The 26,102-nt window shown below is 42.7% G+C and overlaps 1 protein-coding gene across 1 annotated transcript in view; it reads right to left on the bottom strand.

The window, feature by feature from the left end:
• Positions 1-26,102, bottom strand: part of LOC145393009 (ribosome biogenesis protein NOP53) — a 69,207-nt gene that overhangs the window by 4,357 nt on the left and 38,748 nt on the right. The window contains exons 7-8 of the mRNA XM_080267328.1: positions 17,901-18,049; positions 11,009-11,128 (exon numbers count right to left, since the gene is read on the bottom strand). Coding sequence (XP_080123454.1) covers positions 11,009-11,128; positions 17,901-18,049 — 269 coding nt within the window. The remainder of the gene's footprint in view (positions 1-11,008; positions 11,129-17,900; positions 18,050-26,102) is intronic.

Here is a 26,102-nt window from a genome sequence, read left to right as displayed (position 1 = left end):
GGAGTCATCAGCGTATGAGTGGATAGGGTTAGATGTATATATATAGATGTACAGTAACCCCTCCAATATCCGGATCAATAGAGCCATAGGCAGGTCCGGATAGTGGTCCTGTCCGGATATTGGGCCCCAGCTTATGGACTTGTACTTATGGACCCTAACTCTGAAAAACACCTATACAACTCCCTCTGGACATGCATTGCACCTATTTAAGACCCAAATCACACCAATAAGGGACATAAAAGACTGAAATAAATGCAAAAGAACCATAAAATGAGGTTTTAGAGGTGAGTTTATACAATATTAAACATTCTGGGTACTTACAAGTCCCTTGCTCTTGGACTGGTTTGAACCGCCAGTTTGCAGTCCACAGTTAATCCTCTGCACTCTAAATTCTAATTTCTTAACACTGCACAACACTGTAAATTCCTGTGTGTTCTAGTGGCAAGGTATTGCAGTTTATTCACTGTTTATTCACAAAAAACAAGCACCTGTGGCTTGCACTGTTATGAGTATCTGCTCTCCATCGGAGTTAAGCTGTGACTGTTGATGTTGGTGGGGTAACAGAGTTGCCAGATCGCAACAGCCACATTACCAATCTCCTCAACTTTCATTGTCAAATATAACTTTTCATTACCAAATTCGTAAAGCTAGCATATATTCTTCACTAATTATATATACAAGTGGAAATACATGTAATCACTCTCCTTATAACTAACACCATGTTGATTATTTTCACACTATGTAGGGTAGCAGATTAATCAGAGAGAGCAAACAATCCACCATCTCCATCCTGTGTATCCTCATACGTGTGAAAAATCCATTTGGTAATGCATTATTCTAATTCATTACCAAACGAATTTTTCATTACCAAATTGGCCCACACTTGGTAATGAAAAATACCAAATGGCAACCTGACAGGGGAGGGGGGAGGGGGAGGAAGGAAGGGGTGAAGGGACCATGGTGTAACAGCTGTTTGGCGCCAGGCGGGAATTTCAAATTATGGGAGGGAAAAAAGTCAGATTTTTTTCGAATTTTTTGCAGTTTTTGGCCCATTTTGGGAATATTGGATCCCAGGAGGATTATGTCCGGTTAGTGGGGATGTTCGGATATTGGGCGTTCGGATATTAGAGGGATTACATATATATATATATATATATATATACAGTATATATATATATATATATATATATATATATATATACAGTATATATATATATATATATATATATATATATACAGTAATCCCTCCACTATCCTATGTAACAGAGCCAAAGGCATGTCCGGAAAGTGGTCCCATCCGGAAAGTGGGCACCTGCCTGCTGGACTGGTACTTAAGGACCCTAACCCAGCCTAATTTTGAAAGCCACATAAGTAACTCCCTACCAGACATGCATAGCACCTATTTAAAACCTATTTAAGACCCTATTCACACCAATAATGAACATAGAGCATGAAATAAATGAAAAGGAACCAAAGAATGAGGAATTAGAAGTGACTGTACCTCAGCCAGGGTACTTACAGCACGTCTGTGGCCGCTGTTTTAAGGCTTTGGCAGTGGTGAAAATGCTCTTGAAGCATGTACAGTAATCCAGTGTTGTGCTGCACTTACAGTAATTCTTTGCACTGTGAGTTATAATTGTTTAACACTGCACATTGTTAATTGCACCATGCCTGTTTCAACTGGCAGTTTGCACTCCACAGTTAATCCTTTGCACTCTAAATTCTAATTTCTTAACACTGCAGAACACTGTAAATTCCCGTGTGGTCTACTGGCGAGGTATTGCAGTTTATTCACACAAAAAACGAGCACGTGTGGCATTACCAAATTTTACTTTTCATTACCAAATTCGTTAAGCTAGCATTCTTATATATACAAGTGGAAATACAAGTAATCACTCTCCTTATAATTAACAGCATGTTGATTATTTTCACGCTATGTAGACCAGCAGATTAATCAGAGAGAGCAGACAATCCACCATCTCCATCCTGTGTATCCTCATACATGTGAAAAATCCATTTGGTAATGCATTATTCTGATTCATTACCAAACGAATTTTTCATTAACAAATTGGCCCACATTTGGTAATGAAAAATACCAAATGGCAACCCTGACAGGGGAGGGGGGAGAAAAGGGCCATGGTGTAAACTGCTGTTTGGCACCGCACGGCGATTTCAAATTATGGGAAGCAAGGTGCTTCAATTGGATTGAGCCTGTGTAGGTTTATATCCAAGGGGTGGTTAAGGTTTATTGCTCACGTTATGCCACTCAGGGATGAGTGAGGCTGGTCACTCTCACCTAAAATGTCAGAATGAACTTGCCTAGCCCTGGGTTCCTATGCTCCTCGTGGGGCAGCATAAGATTGGATGATGGATGGATGGATGGAAATACAGTGCAGCAATGAGCATGATAAAATGTCACTGTACTGTACAGGGGGGGTTCTGAAGTACAATAACTGTAGTTACAGTGTATAATTATAACCCATAGGAAATGGGGGGGTTTGGTGTTTGACCACCACCAACTTAAACCTATAATGCTATGTACAGCAATTTAATACACGAATAACGGTTAGTTACATCTAAAACACACAAGCAGTAAGCCCACCATGCTTACCCAGTATGTTTTCATAAAGTAGCCAGTTTAAGTAGTCATTTGTCAAACTTGGGGTACCATGCAAACTGGTCCTGTGTAGGCAGGGATGCGTTTTTCATTATAAAAGCTCATACTGACATACCACGACATAATGTCTCCCTTCTCTTCCCTTGTGCTGTGGCACAAAAGAAGAAAGCATACAATGAATGGATGAGATATAGGGGCGTGGAAGAAGTTGAGAGGCGGAAGAGAGAGTTATATGTAGAAAGAAAGAGAGAGGTGAAAAGATTAGTAAGAGAGTGTAAGAAGAGAGTGGATGAGGAATTTGGAAGGAATTTGAGTGTAAAGTGGAGAGACTGTAAGAAAATGTTCTGGAAAGCGGTGAAGAGAGTAAGATAGGGTGGAAGTGAGGTTAGCAGGGGAGTGAAAGATAAAAATGGTAGAGTACTAGTGGAGAAGGGAGAAAAAGTGAGCAGATGGAGAGAGCACTTTAAGGAATTGTTGAACATACAGGATGGAAGTAATGCGAGTATAAGTGGCTGGGGAATGGCTGGGAGAAGGAGGGAGGTGAGAAGACAGGAAAAAATCAGTAGGATAGAAGTTGTGGAAGCAATGAAGAAAGTTAAATTGGGGAAAGCCCCAGGAATTGATGGAGTGTGTGGTGAAATGCTGAAGCATGGGGGAGAGATAGTAGTAGAATGGATGTGGAAGATGTGCAGATTGGCCTGGGAGGAAGGTAGAGTCCCGGAGGATTGGAAGTCAGGTATAATTATTCCCTTGTACAAAGGAAAAGGGGAAAAAGAAGTGTGTGGTAATCATAGGGGCATTTGTCTTCTTAGTATAATAGGAAAAATGTATGGTAGGATACTTACGAGGGGTGATTAGAAAGAAATGACAGTGAGTCCATAAACTTTTATTAGCATGAAGAACTATCAAACTATGACTCACATTCCTTCAAAGTACTCCCCTCCAACCTCTATGCAGCGTTCCATTCTCTTTCTCCACTTCATGAAGCAAGCGTGGTACTCTGAAGACGGTATACTTCGGAGTTCTGAATTGACGGTCTGTGCCAAGTCTTGGATGCGATGAAATTGCTTCCCAGCAATGGCAGATTTAATTTTTGGAAACAACCAAAAGTCACAGGGAGCCAGGTCAGGGGAGTAGGGTGGGTGGGGGAGCAGAGTTATACCTTGTTGTTCCAGGTACTGCATAGTGAGGCGAGCTTTGTGGGGTGCAGCATTGTCGTGGTGCAGCAAAAGGCGAGACCGACGGCGGGTTGGTGCGGTGTTGGCCTTGTGTTCCAAGACTTGTGGAAGGACCTGGTCTGTGTAGTATTGGGCTGTGATAGTGGACTTTTCAGGCATCACATCCACGCATATTGGTCCTTGAGATTTGAAAAAGATGGTGAAAAGGCGCTTCCGGCTGCGAAATCCTTCCTTCAAAATCTGAGGTTGAGGGTCTTCATCGCCCAACCACACCATGTTTGACTGCTTGTCACGGGTTGTGAAGAATGAAATCCAACACTCATCTCCAGTAGCAACATCTGAGAACCGTTTTGGACCATTTGGTTCAAATTCAGCAAGCCAGACACGACAAATCCTCACCCGTTCAGCCTTTTGCTCATCAGTCAACAAATGGGGTATCCATCGACAACACTTCTTCCTCAGGTGTAATTGTTCATGCACGATGTCATATGCACTCCCATAACTGATATCAAGCTCCAAGGCTAAGAACCTAAGAGTTACAGTTGGATCCTCGTCAATGATGGACCGTGCACGGACAGTTGTTGCTTCGGTCACGGATGTCCGGGGGCGTCCAGAGCGTTGTTCATCTTTCAATTCAGTTTTTCCTGCTGTGAAAGCACGAATCCAGCGGGAAACAGTTTCCAGGGAAGGAGTAGTGTCTGGATAAACTTGTAATAATTCCCCTCGAATCTCTGTTGCTTTCTTTCCCAGTTTCCACCTCGTAAAAATGTAGAACCTGCAGCCTTCTTTCGAGTAATCCATGTTTCTGGCCAGAGAGCAAAAACAAGAGTGAAGCATTCACTCACAACAATAAAACAAGAAAAGTCAGGCATACGGCGACAAGTTCAAATTTGTAAGGACAGGCAACTCTGCACTCTCCTTGCTCCCCGACCTCCCATCATTCAAGGTTTTCATGTTATAGCACGAACTGTCATTACTTTCTGATCACCCTTCGTATTGACAGAGTTAGAGAAAGAACAGAGGAATTAGTTGGAGAAGAACAGAGAGGCTTTAGGAAGGGAGGAGGTTGTGTAGATCAGATATTCATTCTTAGATCTGTTGTGGAAAAGTTTCTAGAGAAGGGAAAGAAGTTGTATGCGGCTTTCATGGATTTGGAGAAAGCATATGACAGGGTGGATAGACAAGGATTGTGGAGAGTATTAAGAATATATGGAGTAAATGGGAAGTTGTTGAATGCTGTGAAGAGTATGTACGATGGTGTGAAGGCTGCAGTGTGTGTGGATGGTGAACTAAGTGAATTTTTCTCTTTGGAAGTTGGGTTGAAACAGGGATGTGTCATGTCTCCATGGTTGTTCGATCTGTACATGGATGGGGTAATAAAAGAGGTACAAGGTAGGGTAGTGGATGTTGGAGTGGCCCTGATGAGAGAGGATAGTGTTTGGAAACTCCCTGTACTGTTGTTTGCAGATGATACTGTGTTGTTGAGTGAAGACGAAGGGGAGCTGCAAGGCTTGGTGGATGAGTTTGGGAGAGTGTGTAAGAAACGGAATCTAAAGGTGAATGTAGGGAAGAGTAAAGTGATGGTCTTTGAGAGAGGTGAAGTCAGTGAATGTACAGCAAGGTTGGATGGTGAGGAATTGGAAAATGTGAGTACGTTTAAGTACTTGGGTAGTGTGATGAGTAAGGATGGAGGTTTGGAGGGTGAAGTGCTTGAAAGGGTACAGCAGCGAAGAAAGGTTGCTGGTTCCTTGAAAGCAGTGATAAGAAACAGGGAAGTGAGCATGGAAGTGAAAAAGTTACTACATGACAGTAATGTGATACCAACTCTAACTTATGGAAGTGAAGCTTGAACGTGTTGGAAGAACACAAGTCAAGAGTGAGAGCAGTGGAAATGAGTTATTTAAGAGGAGCCTGTGGAGTCACATGGAGAGACAGGCTGACGAATGAGGATATAAAGGAGCATTGTGGTGTGGATGTGGATGTGATAGGAAGCGTTATGAGGAACACACTGAGGTGGTTTGGCCATGTGGAAAGGATGGAGGGTGAAAGACTGTCAAAGAGTGTGTATATGAGTGAGGTGGAGGGGGGAAGAGGGAGGGGGAGGCTGAAGATGAGATGGAGGGATGGGGTGGAGAGGTGGTGTGTGAGTTGGGAGCAAGGCAGTGAAATGGCGGGGGCAGGGTGACATGGAGGCGATTTGTTTGTGGCCACCCCAAACGGGATTGAGGCATCTGGCAATAGATAGATAGATAGATTCTTTCCTCTCCTCCACACATTACTTCTATCCCTTTCTCTTACTCATTTTCAAGTCACATCCAATGTTTATAAATGAAGGCAACAGGAAGAGAGATATTAAATAAAAAAAAAGGTAAAATACAACTTGCGTAACCTAATCAGTGAGGACGCAATTTTGGACACTATGCAACAGAAATCCTGACATAAGTGTTAATACTCTCTTTCTCTCAATACAATAATACAATAAAAGTGTCTCCCAGGCAAGGACCAATAACCAAACAGCTCCGCTGGGTAAAGAGAGATCCTTGGAGAGACCACTACATCTCTCACAAGAAATATGCTACCATAGTGCAGGCTTGAATTACCAACCCTATGGTTATGAGACACGAGTGCCACCACTGGGAATGAAAAGAAATGAGAAAGGGATAATGGAGACAGATCAATAAAGTCACTGATGCCAGGTAACAATGTGAGGAACACAAATTTCCAGTTCCCATTTACTATTCTCTCCTTCTGCATCCTATGGATGTGACAGGAGAAAGACTAAAGAGAAGATGATTTAGAGAGAAGTCCATCCAACCATCCAACATCTAATCCAATGTTGCCCCACGAGATGTGTAGGAGCCCGGCACTAGGCAAGTTGGTCCTAACATTTAGATGAGTGACCAGCTTCACTCATCCCTGAGTGGTATTACATGAGCAATAAACCCCAACCATCCCTTGGATATAAACTACACAGGCTCAATCCGATTGGTGTGCTTTAATTACTCACTAAACCACCAGGCGTAATAATTTGGTTATATGGTTACCACCCAGCATAGTAAATGGTTTCCTGATGTACAGGAAACCATCTGGCTTGTCACACAGTGTAGAGTCACCAACAGGCAGAAGGAAGAGGAAAGAATGAAGGAAAGAAAGACAGAAGTGGAAGTGTAAAGTCACCTGTAGGTAGAAGGAAAAGGAAAGATTGAAGGAAAGAAAGACAAGAGGAAGCATAAAGTCACCTGTAAGCAGAAGGAAGAAGAAAGAATGAAGGAAAGAAAGACAGAAGAGGAAGGAAGGAAGAGAGGAAAGGGCAGACACCCAAGGCAGCACTACATCGAGTGAGTGGATGGTGAGCACCCCCACCTACCACAGAAACAGAAGGAAAGGAAAAAAAGAGGAAAGAAGAAGAAGAAAAAAAAAAGAGAGGAAGAGATGTGACAAAAGAAAGAAAGGAAGCCTAAGCGAGAGGGAGAGATATAACAGATGGGGAAATGGAATGGAAAGAAACACAAAAGAAGAAAGAGAGGCAGACGGTAAGGAGGAAGTGAAGTTGAAGCATCAGAACTTAACCTTTATGTCCCATGCAATACAAGGAATATATTTTGGATGGGAAGCTGTATGACTTTCTGGAAGTCATACGGAGTCACTCCTGTCAGTATTGTTGTGTCAGGAAAGGAGGTCGTGCATTTGTAACTCGTATTTCAAACACAGAGATGCAAAGATAAATACTGTACATAGTATAGAGGGAACGGGGATCGTGTTGAATGGAGCCTGATTGTTTATGTGCTTGTAAAGAGGTCGATGATGGGCATGGCTGCTGATATGAGGGCCGTGAGAGGACGATGTGCAGGTCTGTCAGATCATATGATTGTGGTATGCAAGATCAAGCTGAGAGGAGTGAGGTGGACCAAGAGAGAGAGGAGCAGTCAGGGAGAAAGACAAAGTCGAGAAGCTGAGAATCAAGGAAATGGCAGATGAATACAGGACCAAGGTAGGGGAGGAGTTAGAATCATGAACTGGAATGAAATAGATCTGGAGAGTCTGTGGAATGCATATTACTTTGTTAGGAATGCTAAAGTGGTGTGTGGTGTGGCAAGAGTAACAAAGAAGAAATGTACAGCATGGTGGGATGAAGAGTTTAGGAGAGCAGTGGAGGAAAAGAGGAAGAAGCGGCTAGAGTGGTTACAGGACAGGGGTTCAATTGAAGTAAGAACTGAATACAGTATACTGAGAGCAAGAAGCACATAAAGAGACTAGTGAAGAGGAAAAAGAAGGGGGTAAATGATAATTTAGGAAGAAAAACGAATGCAAATTACTCAAAAATAGGAAGTTATTCTAAACGTAGAAGTGACAGCGGAAAGAAACGTGAAAGTGTGACGGATGTAAGTGGTAGTTTATTAACCCATGGGGATGAAGTAAGGACCAGATAGAAAGAATATTTTGAAAGCCTGATGAATGGGAATAGAGAGAGCAAAGCAGCTGTAAGCATGATTGGTTTCAGGGGTGTGCAGAGAAGGAATGCAGTGACAGGAAACGTGACACTCACACAGGTGAAGAAAGGTGTGAGACAGCTGATAACAGAATGCAGCTGGGGTTGATGAGGTGTATGCAGAGATGATTAGGTGTAGTGGAAAGAGTCAAATGAAGTGCTTGTAGGAGATATGTTGATGGCATGGATGAGTGAAACTGTGCCTGCAGAGTGGAAAAACACTGTAATTGTATCTCTGTACAAAAATAAAGGTGAGCAAAGTGAGTGCAAGAATTATTGTGACATAAGTTCACTGAGTGTGGTAAGGAAGGTATATGGAAGAATAATTAAAGAGAAAGTAAGACAGACACCATAAGTCCTGGTGACTGACAAACAGGGTGGCTTTAGGAGTGGCAGAGGATGTGTGGATCAATTATCTGCAGTGAGACAGACAGTGGAGAAGGCTTGTCAGAAGGACTATAAGGTGTTTAAGGCGTTCATGGATCTGGAAATAGCATACGACAAAGTAGACAGAGGAGGATTGTGGAAGGTTCTGCACATGTACGGTGTAGATGGTAGGCTGCTAGGTGTCATCAAGAGTTTTTATGATGGTAGTGAAGCATGTGCAAGGGTAAATGGGCATCAAAGTGAATGGTTCATGATTGGCGTGGGCACGCGACAAGGTTGTGTGACATCTCCATGGTTGTTCAATATATATATACTGTATATATATGGATCGGGTGATGAGAGAAGTAAAAACACGAGTAATGGAGAGGGGGATGGAGCTGGTAATGAATGGTGATGGATGAAATATCTCTAATTTGTTGTATGCTGATGATGCAGTACTACTTGCAAATAATGCAAAAGAACTTGATAGACTAGTGTTGAGTTTTGCTAATGTCTATGGGCGTCGTGCCTTGGGAGTAAATGTAGAAAAGAGTAAAGTGACGGTTATTGAAAGAGAAGGTGACTCCCAGTGTGATGTTACAGTGAATGGAGAGAGACTGGGATTGGTGAGAGAGTTCAAATACCTGGGTACAGTGCGAGAAAAGAGAGGAAAATGTGCAAAAGAAGTGGAAAGCAGAGTGACAAAAGGAAGGAAAGTACCTGGTGCAATGAAGGCCTTGATAAGAAACAGAGGCTTGAGTGTTGTAGCTACACGAGGCTTACATGAAGGAATGTTAGTGCCAACTTTAACATATGGATGCGAGACTATGGTGTGGCATGAAAATGAAAAGTCAAGAGTAAGAGCAGTGGAGATGGGACAGCTGAGGAATGTATGTGGAGTACAGAGAGTGGACAGGATACAAAATAATGTGATTTGTGAAAGATGTGGAGTGAGGAAGTCTGTGGACACCAGCATCAAAGAGAGTGCACTAAGATGGTATGGTCATATGGAGAGAATGAATAACAACAGAGTGATGAACAAGTTATATCTGAGCGAATCTGAAGGAAGGGGGAGGCAAGGTAGGCCAACGAGAAGGTGGAGGGATATGGTGGAAGAGTGTGTGTGGAAGAGAGGTTTGGAAGTCACTGAGGCCAGGGGACTGACAAGATATTGAGCTGGCTGGATGAATACTGTGAGGAAAAGCACATGATCAGGGATCCGGCATCCTTTTTCAACCTGACAGCATCCGGACTGATTCTATCGGATATGTTTATGCGAAGCTAAAGAGCGTGGTGAATATATTTGGCATGTATATCAGATATGGTCAGGATTCCGGGGGCTTTAATGGTGAGTGAATGGAAGCGTTACTGGATTGGGCAAATTTGGGCTATCTGGACATTGCTATTCCTCACCCTGCCCTAGGGTGGGAAAGGAGGTCCAGATGATGATGATGATTAAACTTCTTTAATGTCTCTGTCTAATGTTTGCTTAACTTTGAGTAAATGAGTATATTTTTAGAAAGCAGTCAGCAAGTTTGGTTCATACTTGGTTTTTAGGAGGAACGTGGAGGCCAGGGTTAAGGTGTGGTTTACATATTACCTTTTATATAGAGGGTTACACCCTTAAAGGTGGAATGTTCATACTATCAGGCTCATTCTCCAGCGATTAAGGCTGGCATTATATACTCCCAAATTAAAAGCTGAAATTTTCCTATACTAGATGTGCCCATCATTTAAAAATTCCCACGGGTATAGGAATAAAGAAGCTGACTTATGTGGATTCTGTGTACCCATGATGGCAGGTTAACATGATGGTCAGGTACCTGGAGAGACTACAGTAATTCCCAGTACAAATATTCTTACCTTTCAACATCTAAATTTTACTGATAACATCTAGTGCTAAAAAGGGATGCCTTCTTGTGATGGCACTGACACAACTGGTCAGCTCTGCTGCCCAATTATACAAACATTACTCAACTCCCTCCCCAAAAGGATGGTGGACTGCAAGAGGGGGCAACTTCAGCTTACAGTCCACCAGGTTCTCAATCAGATGAGTCTGCTACTGCTGCTGCTGCTACTATTATACTACTACTGATGACTTTAACCAATAAATTTCTATATGGGCATTTTATTAAATTAACAAAACAGAGCAGGATAGGGTGAGAGGGTTAGGAAAATGGGCAATTTTATCTGACTGTCCATAATGCCGAAGAATCAACTTTCTCAGGAACTTTTTAAGATCAACAACTGGAGTTTAATAGACTCATACAGCTCAGAAAAGAGTACTATACAATATGAGTAAGGTTTGGATGATGAGAGAGAGAGAGAGAGGTAAAATAAAATTCAACATGAACTAACCTGAGCTTGCCAAGGCGACGAGGTTTAGACATGAGATCACGCTTGCGTGCCAGTCTGCTAGCAATGCGTATCTTAGTCAAGTTTTCAGCATCCTCAATATCCTTTTTGAGTGTTTTTATCCTGTTGAAAGAGAATAATGAACACCAACTGACAATAAAACCCTACAGAGTAGTCTGGAGTGGACTGAAAACACACACACACACACACACACACACACACACACACACACACACACACACACAGAATGAATACAGTACAGTGATCCCGGTGATCCCCTGGTTAAAGCAGACTTGGTTATCACGGTTTTCATTATCAATGCTAGATGAAAATCTTCACTCCAGCCATTATAGCACATTTTATTTCGCTAAAAAACATAATTATCGCATGCCTGAGCCAACACTGAAGATGCAGCGTCAGTGGTTTCTGATGGTTTTGAGGAATCTGAAGATGAGGCCTTACTCAAGGGGTTAATCCCATGTGGTGGAGACCACTAACTTTCTGCCACTTGCCTCAGAACCCCATACCTCAGGCCTATCTCAGGTCTCTCCAAAGTACATGTACCCAGTAACAGATTTAATATTCTTCCTTACTGTACTACTGTACTTTCATCACTTGTCTATTAACACTATTCTGGGTCAATGACGCACTGACACGTCATTTGTTGGCCAACTAATTCTGGACTGATGACACAGCAGAAAGTCGCTGGTTGGAATGATTTTTCATGGCTCAAATACGTGGCAGAACAATTTGGTGAACAAAACAACATTGATTCATTTTGCTGGAAACTCATCCCCGGCCCAGGAACAGGGTAGAAAAAATACACATGGCTGGCCCGGGGAAGTGTTAACCAAATGATGCCTATGTGTGTTTCTGTTACTTAACATATTAGGATGTATGTATGTATATAGTAGGTCTAAATTATCATACAAGAGAAAATTAGTGTCTGAGCCTGGGGTGCTTGGGATCAATTAGGATACATACCATGGGTTCTGTGTATTCATTGTCATGTGAAATCATTATCACATGCTATGTTTGGCACCAATTATAAGCGATAACCACAGGATCACTCTATTATCTCTTTTTAAACTCCACAGGGCTCATGGCATAGGTGAATAAAAGGCCAATCTACTACACTTCAGATCCCTCATGCCAGAGAAGACCACCTTATATCCTTGGCAAATTTTACAACAGAATATCTCACTGTATTTAATATACTATAGCAGTAGCCATGTGTGTGTGTGTGTGTGTGTGTGTTTTGGGCAGCCGAAACCACACATTCAAATCACACCAAAGTTGGCACAAAAATCGCAAAAAAATTGCTGATGTGAAAAAACTTGGTCCCATCACGATTGAAAATTTTTTTACTATATTTAATGAGTGATCGAAGTTTGATCATAAGATGCTGCTCCCGGCGTGAGTGTGTGAAATTAGGGTTGCAGTCACCGTAGAGTTTTTGATGGCTTTATGTCTAATATACTACAGTACAGCAGTAGCCGTGTGTCTGTGTGCATGAGTATTTTGGGCAGCCGAAACTACACATTAAAATCACACCAAAATTGGCACAAAAATAACAAAAAATTCGCTGATGTGAAAACACTTTGTCCCACCACGATTGAAAATTTTTTTACTATATTTAATGAGCAATCAAATATTGACTAAAAAAATTTTTACTTACATTTCTGTACATTAACTTATAATCATAATTGTGACATTATCACCCACCCCAGAAATACGGTAACAGCCAATAAAACTGACTACACTACTTCTTTTTTAGCAAACCTGTAAAATATTTATGCCACATTTCTGTATTGCCATATAAATATTTTATGCATAATAAGTTTACTGTTTTCACGTACAGTAATCACTCCAATATCCGGATCAATAGAGCCATCGGTAGGTTCGGATATTGGTTTTGTCCGGATATTGGGCCCCAGCTTATGGACTTGTACTTACGGACCCTAACACAGAGAAACACCTATACAACTCCCTCCGGACATGCATAGCACCTATTTAACACCCAAATCACACCAATAAGGCACATAAATGACTGAAATAAATGCAATAGACACATAAAATGTGGGTTTAGAAGTATGTTCATACATTAATAAACATTCTGGTACTTATGGACTCTAACCGAACCTAACCTAACCGAACCTAACCGAACTCTGAAAAACACATTCCTACTGCACATGCATGAGGTAAGTTTAGTATGGAAAGAAGTACAGTATGACACTTTCTGGTAAGTATAGTATGGGAAAAAATACAATATGAAACATTCTGGTAAATATAGTATGGAAAATAGTACAACATGAAACATTTTGGCTACTTACAGCAAGTCCCTGGCCACCTCGATGAATAACCGCCTCCTCTCGGACTCTGACAGTAAGAACGATTTCCTGAAGCACTTGCACTACACTCTTCCTGAAGTCTTGCACTGAACTTAGTCACTAACACACAGAAGTCCGTTCTTTTCACAGTGTTCACTTTAGTCCAAATAATGTTCCATTAAATTTAAGTGTTGCACATTAACTTTTCCCAAGTTTTTTTAAGTTTCCAAAGCCAAAACAAAGAAGGTTAGTTACGTTAAATTTCTTTTCTACTTAGTCTTTTCTCCCAACTTGAAAACCTTAACACAACACACCGTTTTTCACTGCACAACACTCAAAATTCCCGTGTGGTCTAGTGGAGAAGTTCTTGCTGTTTATTCACTGTCAGAGCCCGAGAGTATCACTGGCAGGCGTCCGAGGGGTGCATCGGTGGGTAGTGGTGATGGCGTACCGACTACAGAAGACTCTGAAGACAGCCGCAAACTCACGTCGAGCGGTGACTCCACTGTAGCTGATGTGCTGGGCTGTGGCTCGGAGCATGAGGGCCTGTCTTGGGGAGGCAACGGAGTGGAACCAGGGCTTGGCACAGCGGGGGTCACGGGCCTGAAAAAACTGTCAATCGTTGACTGACACAAGGACCGACAATTCTGGCGATTGATGATGCGCTGCCGGAAAGCACGCACTTCCTCCACGAGTCCCAAGGGCCCCATCTCCCTGTCGCAGTCCGGGTGTTCCAGGTAGTCTAGGACGAACTCTAGATGTTCCCGGAGTGCGCTCAGCTTGGGGATGGCTGGAGTAGTGTCCTGCTGGGCGGAGTCTGCATCATCATCGCCTTCATCGTCGGAATCTTCAAGTTCGGGACTGACACCAGCAACCGAAGACGCGATCTCGATATCAGACAACGTCTGATACCCAGGATCGCCCTCGTCGTCGTCCAACCACTCACGAACATCGTCCACATCAACATCGTCGCCGTGCGTACGTAGCCGTGCATGGAAGTCATCCACGTCAAACCCTAGGAAATCGTACTCCACATCTGTTCCGAGAAGCAGACGAGACCAACCATTTTCAAGAGTTTTCACAGGGACTTCCTTCCAGCCCAGTTGTACAGCGCAGACTTGATGTTGTAGCGGCGAAGGCTTTCCAAAGTCCGCTTGCCTCGAGTGTCACGTCCTTCCCTGCGCTCGTCCTCGTCCTCGAGAACCACCATCACCTCGTCCAGGAACTTCCGAAGGTACAGGTGCTTTGTTGCCACGATCACTCCTTGGTCCATTGGTTGAATGAGAGCAGTCGTATTAGGTGGCAGAAACATGCACCTAATACGGCCATTCTCAGCAACCAAGTCCTTGTCGCACGGGTGGGCAGGTGCATTGTCGAGGAGAAGGAGAGCCTTTACCTGGTTGCGAGGAATTCCCAGTGTCTTCGTCTGGTAATGTATGACCTCCTTGACGAAGTGATGGTGAAACCAGTCTTTGAAAATCACAGCTGTGAACCATGCTTTCAAAGAATGGTACCATACGACAGGAAGGACATCCATCACCCCACGAAGGCACCGAGGCTGCTTTGCACGGCCAACAATAACGGGCTTAAGCCGGTGCATGCCGTTAGCACTGGCACAACACAAAGCAGATATCCGTTCCTTAGAAAGCTTGCGGCCAGGTACACGCTTCTCCGTCTCATCGGCGAGAGTGTTCGTTGGCACCGAGCGATAGAATAGGCCAGTTTCGTCAGCGTTATAGACTTGACCGAGAGTGAGGCCCTCCCTGTCGATCAAGCCTTTCACCTTGTGCCGAAACTCGTCCACTCCATCCTCGTTAGCGTCCAATGCTTCGCCATGTGCTTTACGGTTAGTAAGGCCATGTTGCAACTTGAACGCGAAGAGCCAACCCTCGGATGCCTTGAAGTCTAGGGCGTCGTGAAGCCTTGCAAACTTCTCAGCAGCAGCCTTCAGCTCCGTTCCACGTACCATCACACCAGCTGCACGTTGCTGTCGATACCAAATCAACGTGGAGCGGTCGATCTCTGCATACTTGGGAGTAAACATAACCTTCCTCTCCACGTTGCGTTTGCTTCTCGACGAGAAGTCAGCCGTGTACTGCATGAGCTTGTCTCGGGAACGCTTGATATCAAACAAAGTCGACCGGGCCAGGTTGAACTCGCGGAGAATGCGAGAGGAAGACCAACCCGCATCAACCTTCTCCAATATCTCCCGTTTCTTCTCCAGAGTCAACATCACTCTCTTCCTTTTCTCAGGAGGCGGGGCCATCATCACACACACTAAGAGTAGGGCAGAGAGCAGCAGGAGGCCTTGCAGCAAGTACGGCACCACCACAAAAGCGAGCACGTGGGCAGCCATGACGAAGAGCGTAGGTCTTGTCGCGGTGAGAGACAGGCGGGAAGTGGGGAGGATGCAGCGGCGCTCTATCGGACGTCGGAGGAATGACGAACCAAAACAATGCTCTCACGCGGCGCGCGCGGCAAGTTCAAATTACGGACGGCAAAAAATCGATTTTTTTTTCCAATTTTTTTGGATTTTCGGACCATTTTGGGAATGTTTGATCCCAGGACGCTAAGGTTCGGTTAGTGGGGATGTTCGGTTATTGGGCGTCCGGATATTAGAGGGATTACTGTATTATAATACACACGTTAACATCGTATTCATGTGTGTTCATCTTATTTGTGATGCCTTTTATATATATGAGCCGTTTCACATAGCAGGTATGGAACACGTGGCAACAATGCACAGAGGTTCGTGCTCCACCCAAACCGCCAGTTTAGAGCAGTACCACTATAGCTGCAAAAGATCCAAGTGACAATGTTAGACTAGACCAGCACATAAACGGACCATCATGGGCCCTTTGATGTCGCCTTGACGGTTGATAGTGACAACGTTAGACTAGAACAGCATTTAAACGTGACTTGGATTACCTGAAATGATCACAACGCATGTGTGAAATGCGAGGAAATGAGTGAAAAGCACAAGGAAACGAGTGCAAAGCATGAGAAAGTTAGCGCGCAGCGCAAAAGCCCTCTGCAGGAGCAAGTGTGAGAGGGACCAAAGGGCCCACAAGCACTTGTATATACTACTAATAATATAAAGTTTTGCAAAAAGCTGTGCAATTACACATTTTCACAACCATCTTTGTAAATGCAGTTAACCCATGCACTTGTTACAGTTTTGAAACTGTGTAATACAGTATTACAATACTGTCAACTGTGTTCTCATTTTCTACTGTTTGAGGAGAATGAATGAATACAAAATAATAATGTATCATATCATTCATATCGTTTATGAAGGATCCAACATGCAATATGTTGCAAGGGAGGCAACATTCCTTCTTACTTGTTGGGGAGGTAGTTCATTGTAATTGTAGGGATATTAATAATTCTTACAGCTTTGTTCTGAATTCTGTCCAGTTGTTTTACAGCAATCTCTCCACATCCACTCCACAAGGGTGGGCATTATTCCTGCTGAGTGTGCACATGAATCTGTTATTACAACTCAGCAATCACAATGGGGAGAGGGCAATTTCAGGCCAGGTTGGAGTAAAATGAATAAGAAACACACTGCTTGCAACCCAATGTGCCCTATTAAACAGATAATGTTTATTATAGCTGATGGAAGTCTGGTGACTTCACAGTGTCTGTTAAATCCAATATCCGATGTATTGAGGTTTACTGTATATATCATATTACTATACTGTACTGTATAGTACTGTACTTCAAAAGTACAGTTTTATGATATATACAAAGAAAGTATGAATTTCAACAAAGACAGCAGCAATGATGAAGACTTGGACAATACTGAGAGTCATGAGGATAGCTTCCCTAACAATAAACCATTATACAGTATTATGTTTCCATTTATGGTGAACTCAGTTTTTACTTGGATTTTTAAGTTCATTAATGTGTTTTCCTCTGCTTTTTATAAGCTTTTATGATTTTAAGATTTTATTGTTCTGTTTCATTTATAACAGCTCCAACATGCTCGCATGTGTCAGCCTTGGTCACCTAATAATGACTCTTCATGCTGCTCAATCTCTGACAGCCACTTTATTCTGTCCCTTATACTTGAAGTCACACTCAATGATCTTGTCCCAGGTCTTATTGGTCTATCACTCGCAACCCTACCCCTAACATTAACCCTTCTCATTTTCTACACGCAACTGTTATCTCCCATCCTTTTCACATGCCCAAACCATCTCAGTCTACCTCTCCTCATCACAACACCAAAACACTCCAGTCCCATCCTACCTTTTAACTCTTTCATTGTAAACCTAGCCCCCCCAGGCCTCACGGTCAAGGACACACTGCACGTCCACCTAATCACTGTCATTTCTGTACATTTGAGCCAGTAAATATCCTCTTCATTTACTGGAATATTTTCCCTTAAAGGTAATTTTAATGCACCAGTACAAATGAATGGACAGTATAATTCAAACAGCAGTTTGGTAAATAGCACAGTGAACATCATAAATTATTATATATTTTTTCTTCCAAAAATTATCTGACAAACAGTTAATCATAGGCCAATGCTGAAAATTAACATAAACTTCTTTCTGTACCTGTATACAGCATTGCTCCTAATGCGCTCCTTCTTTTTCTCAAGCTTTTTCACTTGGGCCACTTTCTCCTTTTTTTCTTTTTTTCTCTGTTTCTTTGTCTTCTTCTCAGTTTTGGGTCTGCTTGTGACTGTAACAGCTTCATCACCATCCTGTAAATCAACAAAAATTACATAATTACAGAGAATACAACCTCTTAGCCCTTTAAGTACAACAGACCATTCCATCCAGCCATCCATCATCCAATCCAGTGTTGCCCCATGAGGAGCGTAGGAGTCCAGGGCTAGGTAAATTGGTCTTGACATTTAAGATGAGAGTGACCAGCCTCACTCATCCCTGAGTGGCATTACGTGAGCAATAAACCCCAACCATCCCTTGGATATAAACCTACACAGGCTCAATCCGATTGGAGCGCCTTAATTACCCACTAAACCACCAGGTGCCATAATTTGGTTATATGGTTACCTCTCAGCATAGTAAATGGTTTCCTGGTGTACAGGAAACCATTTGGCTTGTCACTCAGTGTAGAGTCACCCATAGGCAGAAGGAAGAGGAAAGAATGAAGGACAGAAGATAGAAAAGAGAAAGTACACTCACCTGTTGGCAGAAAGAAGGGGAAAGAATGAAGTAAAGAAAGACAGAAGATGAAGGAAGGAAAGAAGGAATGAGGACCAAATCTGAATAAAATCACCTGGAGGAAGGAAGTGTGTCATAATCAGTATCATCCTATTCCATCCCTAATCCCAATAATCCACTGGCTGCAAAATACATGCTCTGTATTTAATTTCAGCTAATATCTGGTCATTTTATTATGCTCAAAATAAACCTAGATCACAAGGAAATGTTTGGTTATCTCCATTAATGTTCTGGACAATTATATTTTGCTAAAAAAAAACTCACTGTAATCAAAAAGTTAAAAAACTGAGTGGCTTACTGATGAGGACCCAAAAGCATGAAAGTGAAAACACCAACTTCAAAGTACAGTTAAATCTCCTCCAATGTGAGCCATTGTACGGTTGTTGTAGTGGCTTACGACTCATCTGGATGTGATGCCAGTGGACTGCAAGAAACCAACCACATCAACTGGACACATTCCCAAAGAGCTTCTACTTAAATTTTGCTGAAGGATTGTCTGTGTTTTGAAAGTTAAGTGCAGGAAATTAATGTTGTTATATGAGGGGCATCATTACAGTGATGGCATAGTTGATGGGTTCATGAGTTGTATTTTATGCTGATACTTAACAAGGGAAGGGTGATGTCAACACTGTAGTCCGCCTAGCATTTCTCTGGGAAAGGCAGTTTCTGACTGATAAATGTCAGGTGGGGGTTCAGGTAGGATGTTGTCTGTGTAGACCATTGTCGTGGCTAAGTTTGTGTGTAAGTTTGTGAAGTCTATCTATCTATCTATCTATCTATTGCCAGACGCCTCAATCCCGTTTGGGGTGGCCACAAACAAATCACCTCCAAGTCGCCCTGTCCCCCGCCATCTCACTGCCCTGCTCCCAACTCACACTCCCCTCTCACATATACCTCTCCACTCCATCCCTCCATCTCATCCTCGGCCTCCCCCTCCCTCTTCCCCCTTCCACCTCACTCACATACACTCTCTTCGTCAGTCTTTCACCCTCCATCCTCTCCACATGGCCAAACCACTTAAGTGTGTTCCTCATAACGCTTCCTATCGCATCCATATATACTCATTCGTCAGCCTGTCTCTCCATGTGACTCCACAGGCTCCTCTTAAATAACTCATTTCCACTGCTCTCACTCTTGACTTGTGTCCTTCCAACAACATCCAAGCTTCACTTCCGTACATTAAGAGTTGGTATCACAATACTGTCATGTAGTAACTTTTTCACTTCCATGCTCACTTCCCTGTTTCTTATCACTGCTTTCAAAGAACCAGCAACCTTTCTTCCCTGCTGTACCCTTTCACGCACTTCACCCTCCAAACCTCCATCCTTACTCATCACACTACCCAAGTACTTAAACGTACTCACATTTTCCAATTCCTCACCATCCAACCTCGCTGTACATTCACTGACTTCACCTCTCTCAAAGACCATCACTTTACTCTTCCCTACATTCACCTTTAGATTCCGTTTCTTACACACTCTCCCAAACTCATCAACCAAGCCTTGCAGCTCCCCTTCGTCTTCACTTAACAACACAGTATCATCTGCAAACAACAGTACAGGGAGTTTCCAAACACTATCCTCTCTCACCAGGGACACTCCAACATCCACTACCCTACCTTGTACCTCTTTTATTACCCCATCCATGTACAGATTGAACAACCATGGAGACATGACACATCCCTGTTTCAACCCAACTTTCAAAGAGAAAAATTCACTTAGTTCACCACCCACACGCACTGCAGCCTTCGCACCATTGTACATACTCTTCACAGCATTCAACAACTTCCCATCTACTCCATATATTCTTAACACTTTCCACAATCCTTGTCTATCCACCCTGTCATATGCTTTCTCCAATTCCATGAAAGCCGCATACAACTTCTTTCCCTTCTCTAGAAAATTTTCCACTAATGATCTAAGAATGAATATCTGATCTACACAACCTCTTCCCTTCCTAAAGCCTCCCTGTTCTTCTCCAACTAATTTTTCTGTTCTTTCTCTAACTCTGTCAATAAGTATCCTACCATACACTTTTCCTATTATACTAAGAAGACAAATGCCCCTATGATTACCACACACTTCTTTTTCCCCTTTTCCTTTGTACAAGGGAATAATTATACCTGACTTCCAATCCTCCGGGACTCTACCTTCCTCCCAGGCCAATCTGCACATCTTCCACATCCATTCTACTACTATCTCTCCCCCATGCTTCAGCATTTCACCACACACTCCATCAATTCCTGGGGCTTTCCCTGATTTAACTTTCTTCATTGCTTCCACAACTTCTATCCTACTGATTTCTTCCTGTCTTCTCACCTCTCTCCTTCTCCCAGCCATTCCCCAGCCACTTATACTCGCATTACTTCCATCCTCTATGTTCAACACTTCCTTAAAGTGTTCTCTCCATCTGCTCACTTTTTCTCCCTTCTCCACTAGTAATCTACCATTTTTATCTTTCACTCCCCTGCTAACTTCACTTCCACCCTGTCTTATTCTTTTCACCTCTTTCCAGAACATTTTCTTACAGTCCCTCCACTTTACACTCAAATTCCTTCCAAATTCCTCATCCACTCTCTTCTTACTCTCTCTTACTAATCTTTACACCTCTCTCTTTCTTTCTACATATAACTCTCTCTTCTGCCTCTCAACTTCTTCCACGCCCCTATTCTCATCCATTCATTGTATGCTTTCTTCTTATGTGCCACAGCTTGTCTCACCTCTTCAGTCCACCACGCTGTTCCTTGCACCCTCCTCCGTCTTCTCTTCCCTCCACACACCACATCACATGCTGTGCATATTTCTTCTGTAAAAATCCTACACACACCTTCCATGTCTCCCATCTGCTCCAACTCATATTTGCCCAATCGTTCCTCCACTTCTCTCTTATGCTCTGTCTTTTTCTCATCCTCTTGTAACCTTTCCACTCTCCTTGCAACTACTCCTTCCTCTCGTCTTTCCCTTCTTCTATTCCTCCATCTTACTTGAATTCTAATTCTGGCCACCACCAGGTAGTGGTCAGAAAGTCCACTCCCCCAACCTCTATGAGCTCTTGCATCCATTACACATCTTCGCATCCTTTCATCCACACACACATAATCAATCATTGCCTTCCTTTCATTCAGTTCACCACCCACCCTTCTCATCACTCGCCATGTATACCTGTGGATCATTTTATGCCTGAAGAGGGTATTGGCTATCACCAACCCCCTCCCAGCACAAATGTCCACTAACGCACTCCCATTCTCATCTATCTCAGCAGGCACACCCCAATCACCAACTATTCCATCAACCTTCACATTCCCAACTTTACCATTCATATCACCAATCAAAAACACTCTCCCATTCCTTGCAAACTTTTCCATGCACACTTCTACATTTGTCCAGAACTCTTCTCTCACTCTTCTAGCACGATCTTGCGTTGGCGCATACACACACACAATCGCCCACATTTGTATTCCAACTTTCAACTTTACCCACACAATCCTTGACCCAACTGATCCATACTGTCTTATGCTCTTCTTCCATCTTTTACTCACAACTATACATACTCCTTCCTTTGCCCTCTCATTCTCACCTACTCCTGCACATATACCCCATCCATACTCCCATTCTCTCACACTTTCTCCTCTCCATTTTGTTTCAGTTATTCCACATACATCCACTTTCACACCCTCAAGCACCTGGACAATCTCTCTCTCTTTCACCTCATCATTCGCTCCCCTTACATTCCAAGTTCCGATAACCATGTCCTTTGTCCGGTCCTTGGTCGTCATCGTTTGGTCAGTCCTTGTCCGAGGCTTATTGTTTGTTTTTTTAGTTAGTTGTTTTCCGGGGAGGGGCACTAACCCTCCGCCAACCCTTTTAGTCGCCTTTTACGACAAGCAGGGATACCGGGGGAGTATTCTTGAAAAACTTTCATATCATGTTTTTGATAGAAAACTTTTTTTTTTTTCTTTTTTTTTAACCACTGAATGGCCAAGAAATTCTAATGCCAAAGTTTATGGGTTAAAGGGGGTGGTTTATTGTGGAAAGTGAGCTCGATTAGTCTAGAAAGGTACGTGGTGGTTTAATGCCTCGGTCAGATTACAGCCAATTTCTAACACTGATCAGATCATCATCAAGTGCCTGAGACAGTCCACTGCAGGATAGGCCTCTCTCATTTTCTTCCACTCCGACATACTGACTGTTAGCATTTTCTATAGTCCCAGAAAATATATGAATTTCTTATCTCCATCCTGTGCTCCATCTGCCTCTTCTTGTTACATTTTTGGGTTGTCACTGAATTACTCTGGCTGTCCGTCAGTTATATAGTCTCATAGTAATCACCTGAGCCAGCCATGTGAGGTATCAGCTCAACCCTCCCACTTGACCAACATTTTATTATTTCTACGTGTCCCTCATCAACATATCTCCTCTAACATGAAACAAAAATACTTCCAATAAAGAAATACATGAGCATAATGTGCACACACTTTATTGCTTCAGCTCATGATCCATCCCATCCATGTAACTTAATGTTGCAGCACTTCCACTACAGAGAAACAAAAAACAGACAACCTTTCACCACTAAACAGAATTCCTCAATAACCTCCCTCCTCCTCCACCAAACATTATATTTCACAGAAAGATACATACAGTAAATACATTGCCACTACAGCCATCCAAAACCTCCTTCATTAACCACCACCAGTCATCAACCCCTCAAAAACAATCCTACTCAGGGAGACACAAGTACATCTAGCCACAGTATGATGCAGCTGTCACCCTTCCTTGCTTCAGTATCAACAAAAAATATAACTCACTCACACACAATTCACCAAGCCCACACTGCAACACAGGCCCTGCACCACAACACATTTACTCACTTTATACCCCTCAATATCACAACACAGATAATCCTTCAACATATCTTCGGGAGTGCACAGTAGAAAGGCTGTTTCCTGTGAACCCCTGGGTACATGTCTGGATGAGCCTGGGGTTGCAACAACCACCACTTCCTCACAGGGTTTTACTTCTACCGCTGTTACATTCTCAGGGACCACAATCCTTCTTTGAGCAACACAAATCCAAACATGTTTATTACTACTCTGCTCTCATCACTCCCATTAATCATTTTTAAAATTCCATCTGCTCCTGGTTTCTCTTCCAACTGTTGGTATGCACCTACTTTCATCTCATATACTTACATACTTTCCCCGCTCATCCTCACATTTTCATTCTTCAGTCGGAGTAGGTTACATTAGCTCTTCTTCCAAATTAATTTTCTACCTATTTCTTCCTTCTCTTCACCAAAACTTTCATATACAGTCAGGTCTTGGTATATGCTTGTTCACTATCCCATAAATCATTATACTAATGAACAAATAGTTAGACCCATTTTTAGAATAACGATGGCAAAGTGATCACGAATTCACTAGAACGATGCCTCCCAGTCAGTTGATTGAGCCAAGATGACTGACCAGTGTTTCTATTTGCTGTGATTATTTCCTCTTCCTTCAGCCTGTGGGTGACTCTACACTGAGTGACAAGCCACATGGTTTCCTGTACACCAGGAAAGCATTTACTATGCTGGGTGGTAACCATATAACCAGATTTTCGTGCCTGGTGGTTTAGTGGGTAATTATTGCGCTCCAATTGGATTGAGCCGATGAAGGTTTATATCCACGGGGTGGTTGGGGTTAAATGCTCATGTAATGCCACTCAGGGATGAGTGAGGCTGGTCACTCTCAAATGTCGGGACCAACTGCCTAGCCCTGGGCTTCTACGCTTCTCATGGGGCAATGTAAGATTGGATGATGGATGGATGGATGGATCAGTCTTTTGTTCCATTTTCAGGAAGAAAGGCCGCTGAAACACCACTGCTATCGCCAGATAACAGTGCAGGTGCTTAACCCCTAAGCTGCGGAGTTGTTTTTGCTTGACTTGCGTGTCTTGCGGTCATATTCGCACTCCGACAGATTCTCTAAAAATATTTGCCAAAAATCACTTATTAGTCCTAGAATATTAAAATTAAATATGCACATGGCACATACCTTCAGCTTTCTCCTGGGATGTTTGTTGAGACTTTGTTGAGTACCATAGGACTTGTGGAGACCTCTGAAGTTGGGTAATGAAGTCTCCACTTTACACTTCCCGACAACCCGTAATATGATTACCACAGCCTGATATTATCACTAGAAACACTATTCTATGATTCTCAAATAGTTTGGAATCCATACTAAAAAAAAAAAAAAAAAAAAAAAAAAAAAAAAAACTCTGAAAGCAATGAAAATTACGAGCACATATGACCTTCCATTTGCACTTGTTCGCCGCTGGTGTTCTGTCATTTATTATTCATAAAAACACTCACACTTTATATTTCTATTACTATATAACACTTATATATATCTACAGTTTTTATTCATAAGTTTCCTTCAGTAACAGTAGTTTATTGTCACTGTAGGCATTCAAAATCTCTTTCAGTAAAATACGTAGCATTCACTTTCTCGTCCTGTATACTAACGTTGAGAGTGAATCTGTCACTTTCACTTCCACCTTCATAAGTCATAGTATTCATACATGCTAGAGCGAAGCTTTCACTTTCATTACTCCTAGTATATATACTCGTATTCTTATATTCAAGAATACTCCCCCAGTATCCCTGCTTGTCGTAAAAGGCGACTAAAAGGGTTGGCGGAGGGTTAGTGCCCCTCCCCGGAAAACAACTAACTAAAAAAACAAACAATAAGCCTCGGACAAGGACTGACCAAACGATGACGACCAAGGACCGGACAAAGGACATGATTATCGGAACATGGACTGTAAGGGGAGCGAATGATGAGGTGAAAGAGAGAGGGATTGTCCAGGTGCTTGAGGGTGCGAAAGTGGATGTATGTGGAATAACTGAAATAAAATGGAGAGGAGAAAGTGTGAGAGAATGGGAGTATGGATGGGGTATATGTGCAGGAGTAGATGAGAATGAGAGGGCAAAGGAAGGAGTATGTATAGTTGTGAGTAAAAGATGGAAGAGGAGCATAAGACAGTATGGATCAGTTGGGTCTAGGATTGTGTGGGTAAAGTTGAAAGTTGGAATACAAATGTGGGCGATTATGTGTGTGTATGCGCCAACGCAAGATCGTGCTAGAAGAGTGAGAGAAGAGTTCTGGACAAATGTAGAAGTGTGCATGGAAAAGTTTGGAAGGAATGAGAGAGTGTTTTTGATTGGTGATATGAATGGTAAAGTTGGGAATGTGAAGGTGGATAGAATAGTTGGTGAGTGGGGTGTGCCTGCTGAGATAGATGAGAATGGGAGTGCGTTAGTGGATATTTGTGCTGGGAGGGGGTTGGTGATAGCCAATACCCTCTTCAGGCATAAAATGATCCACAGGTATACATGGCGAGTGATGAGAAGGGTGGGTGGTGAACTGAATGAAAGGAAGGCAATGATTGATTATGTGTGTGTGGATGAAAGGATGCGAAGATGTGTAATGGATGCAAGAGTTTATAGAGGATGGGGGAGTGGACTTTCTGACCACTACTTGGTGGTGGCCAGAATTAGATTTCAAGTAAGATGGAGGATTAGAAGAAA

Source organism: Coenobita brevimanus, chromosome 23 (assembly GCF_032717465.1).
Source record: "Coenobita brevimanus isolate Jiangsu-jjx chromosome 23, ASM3271746v2, whole genome shotgun sequence".
In the NCBI taxonomy this organism is placed as follows: domain Eukaryota; kingdom Metazoa; phylum Arthropoda; class Malacostraca; order Decapoda; family Coenobitidae; genus Coenobita; species Coenobita brevimanus.
The sequence above is the reverse complement of the archived record's forward strand: the minus strand, read 5'-3'. Positions and strand labels throughout refer to the sequence as shown.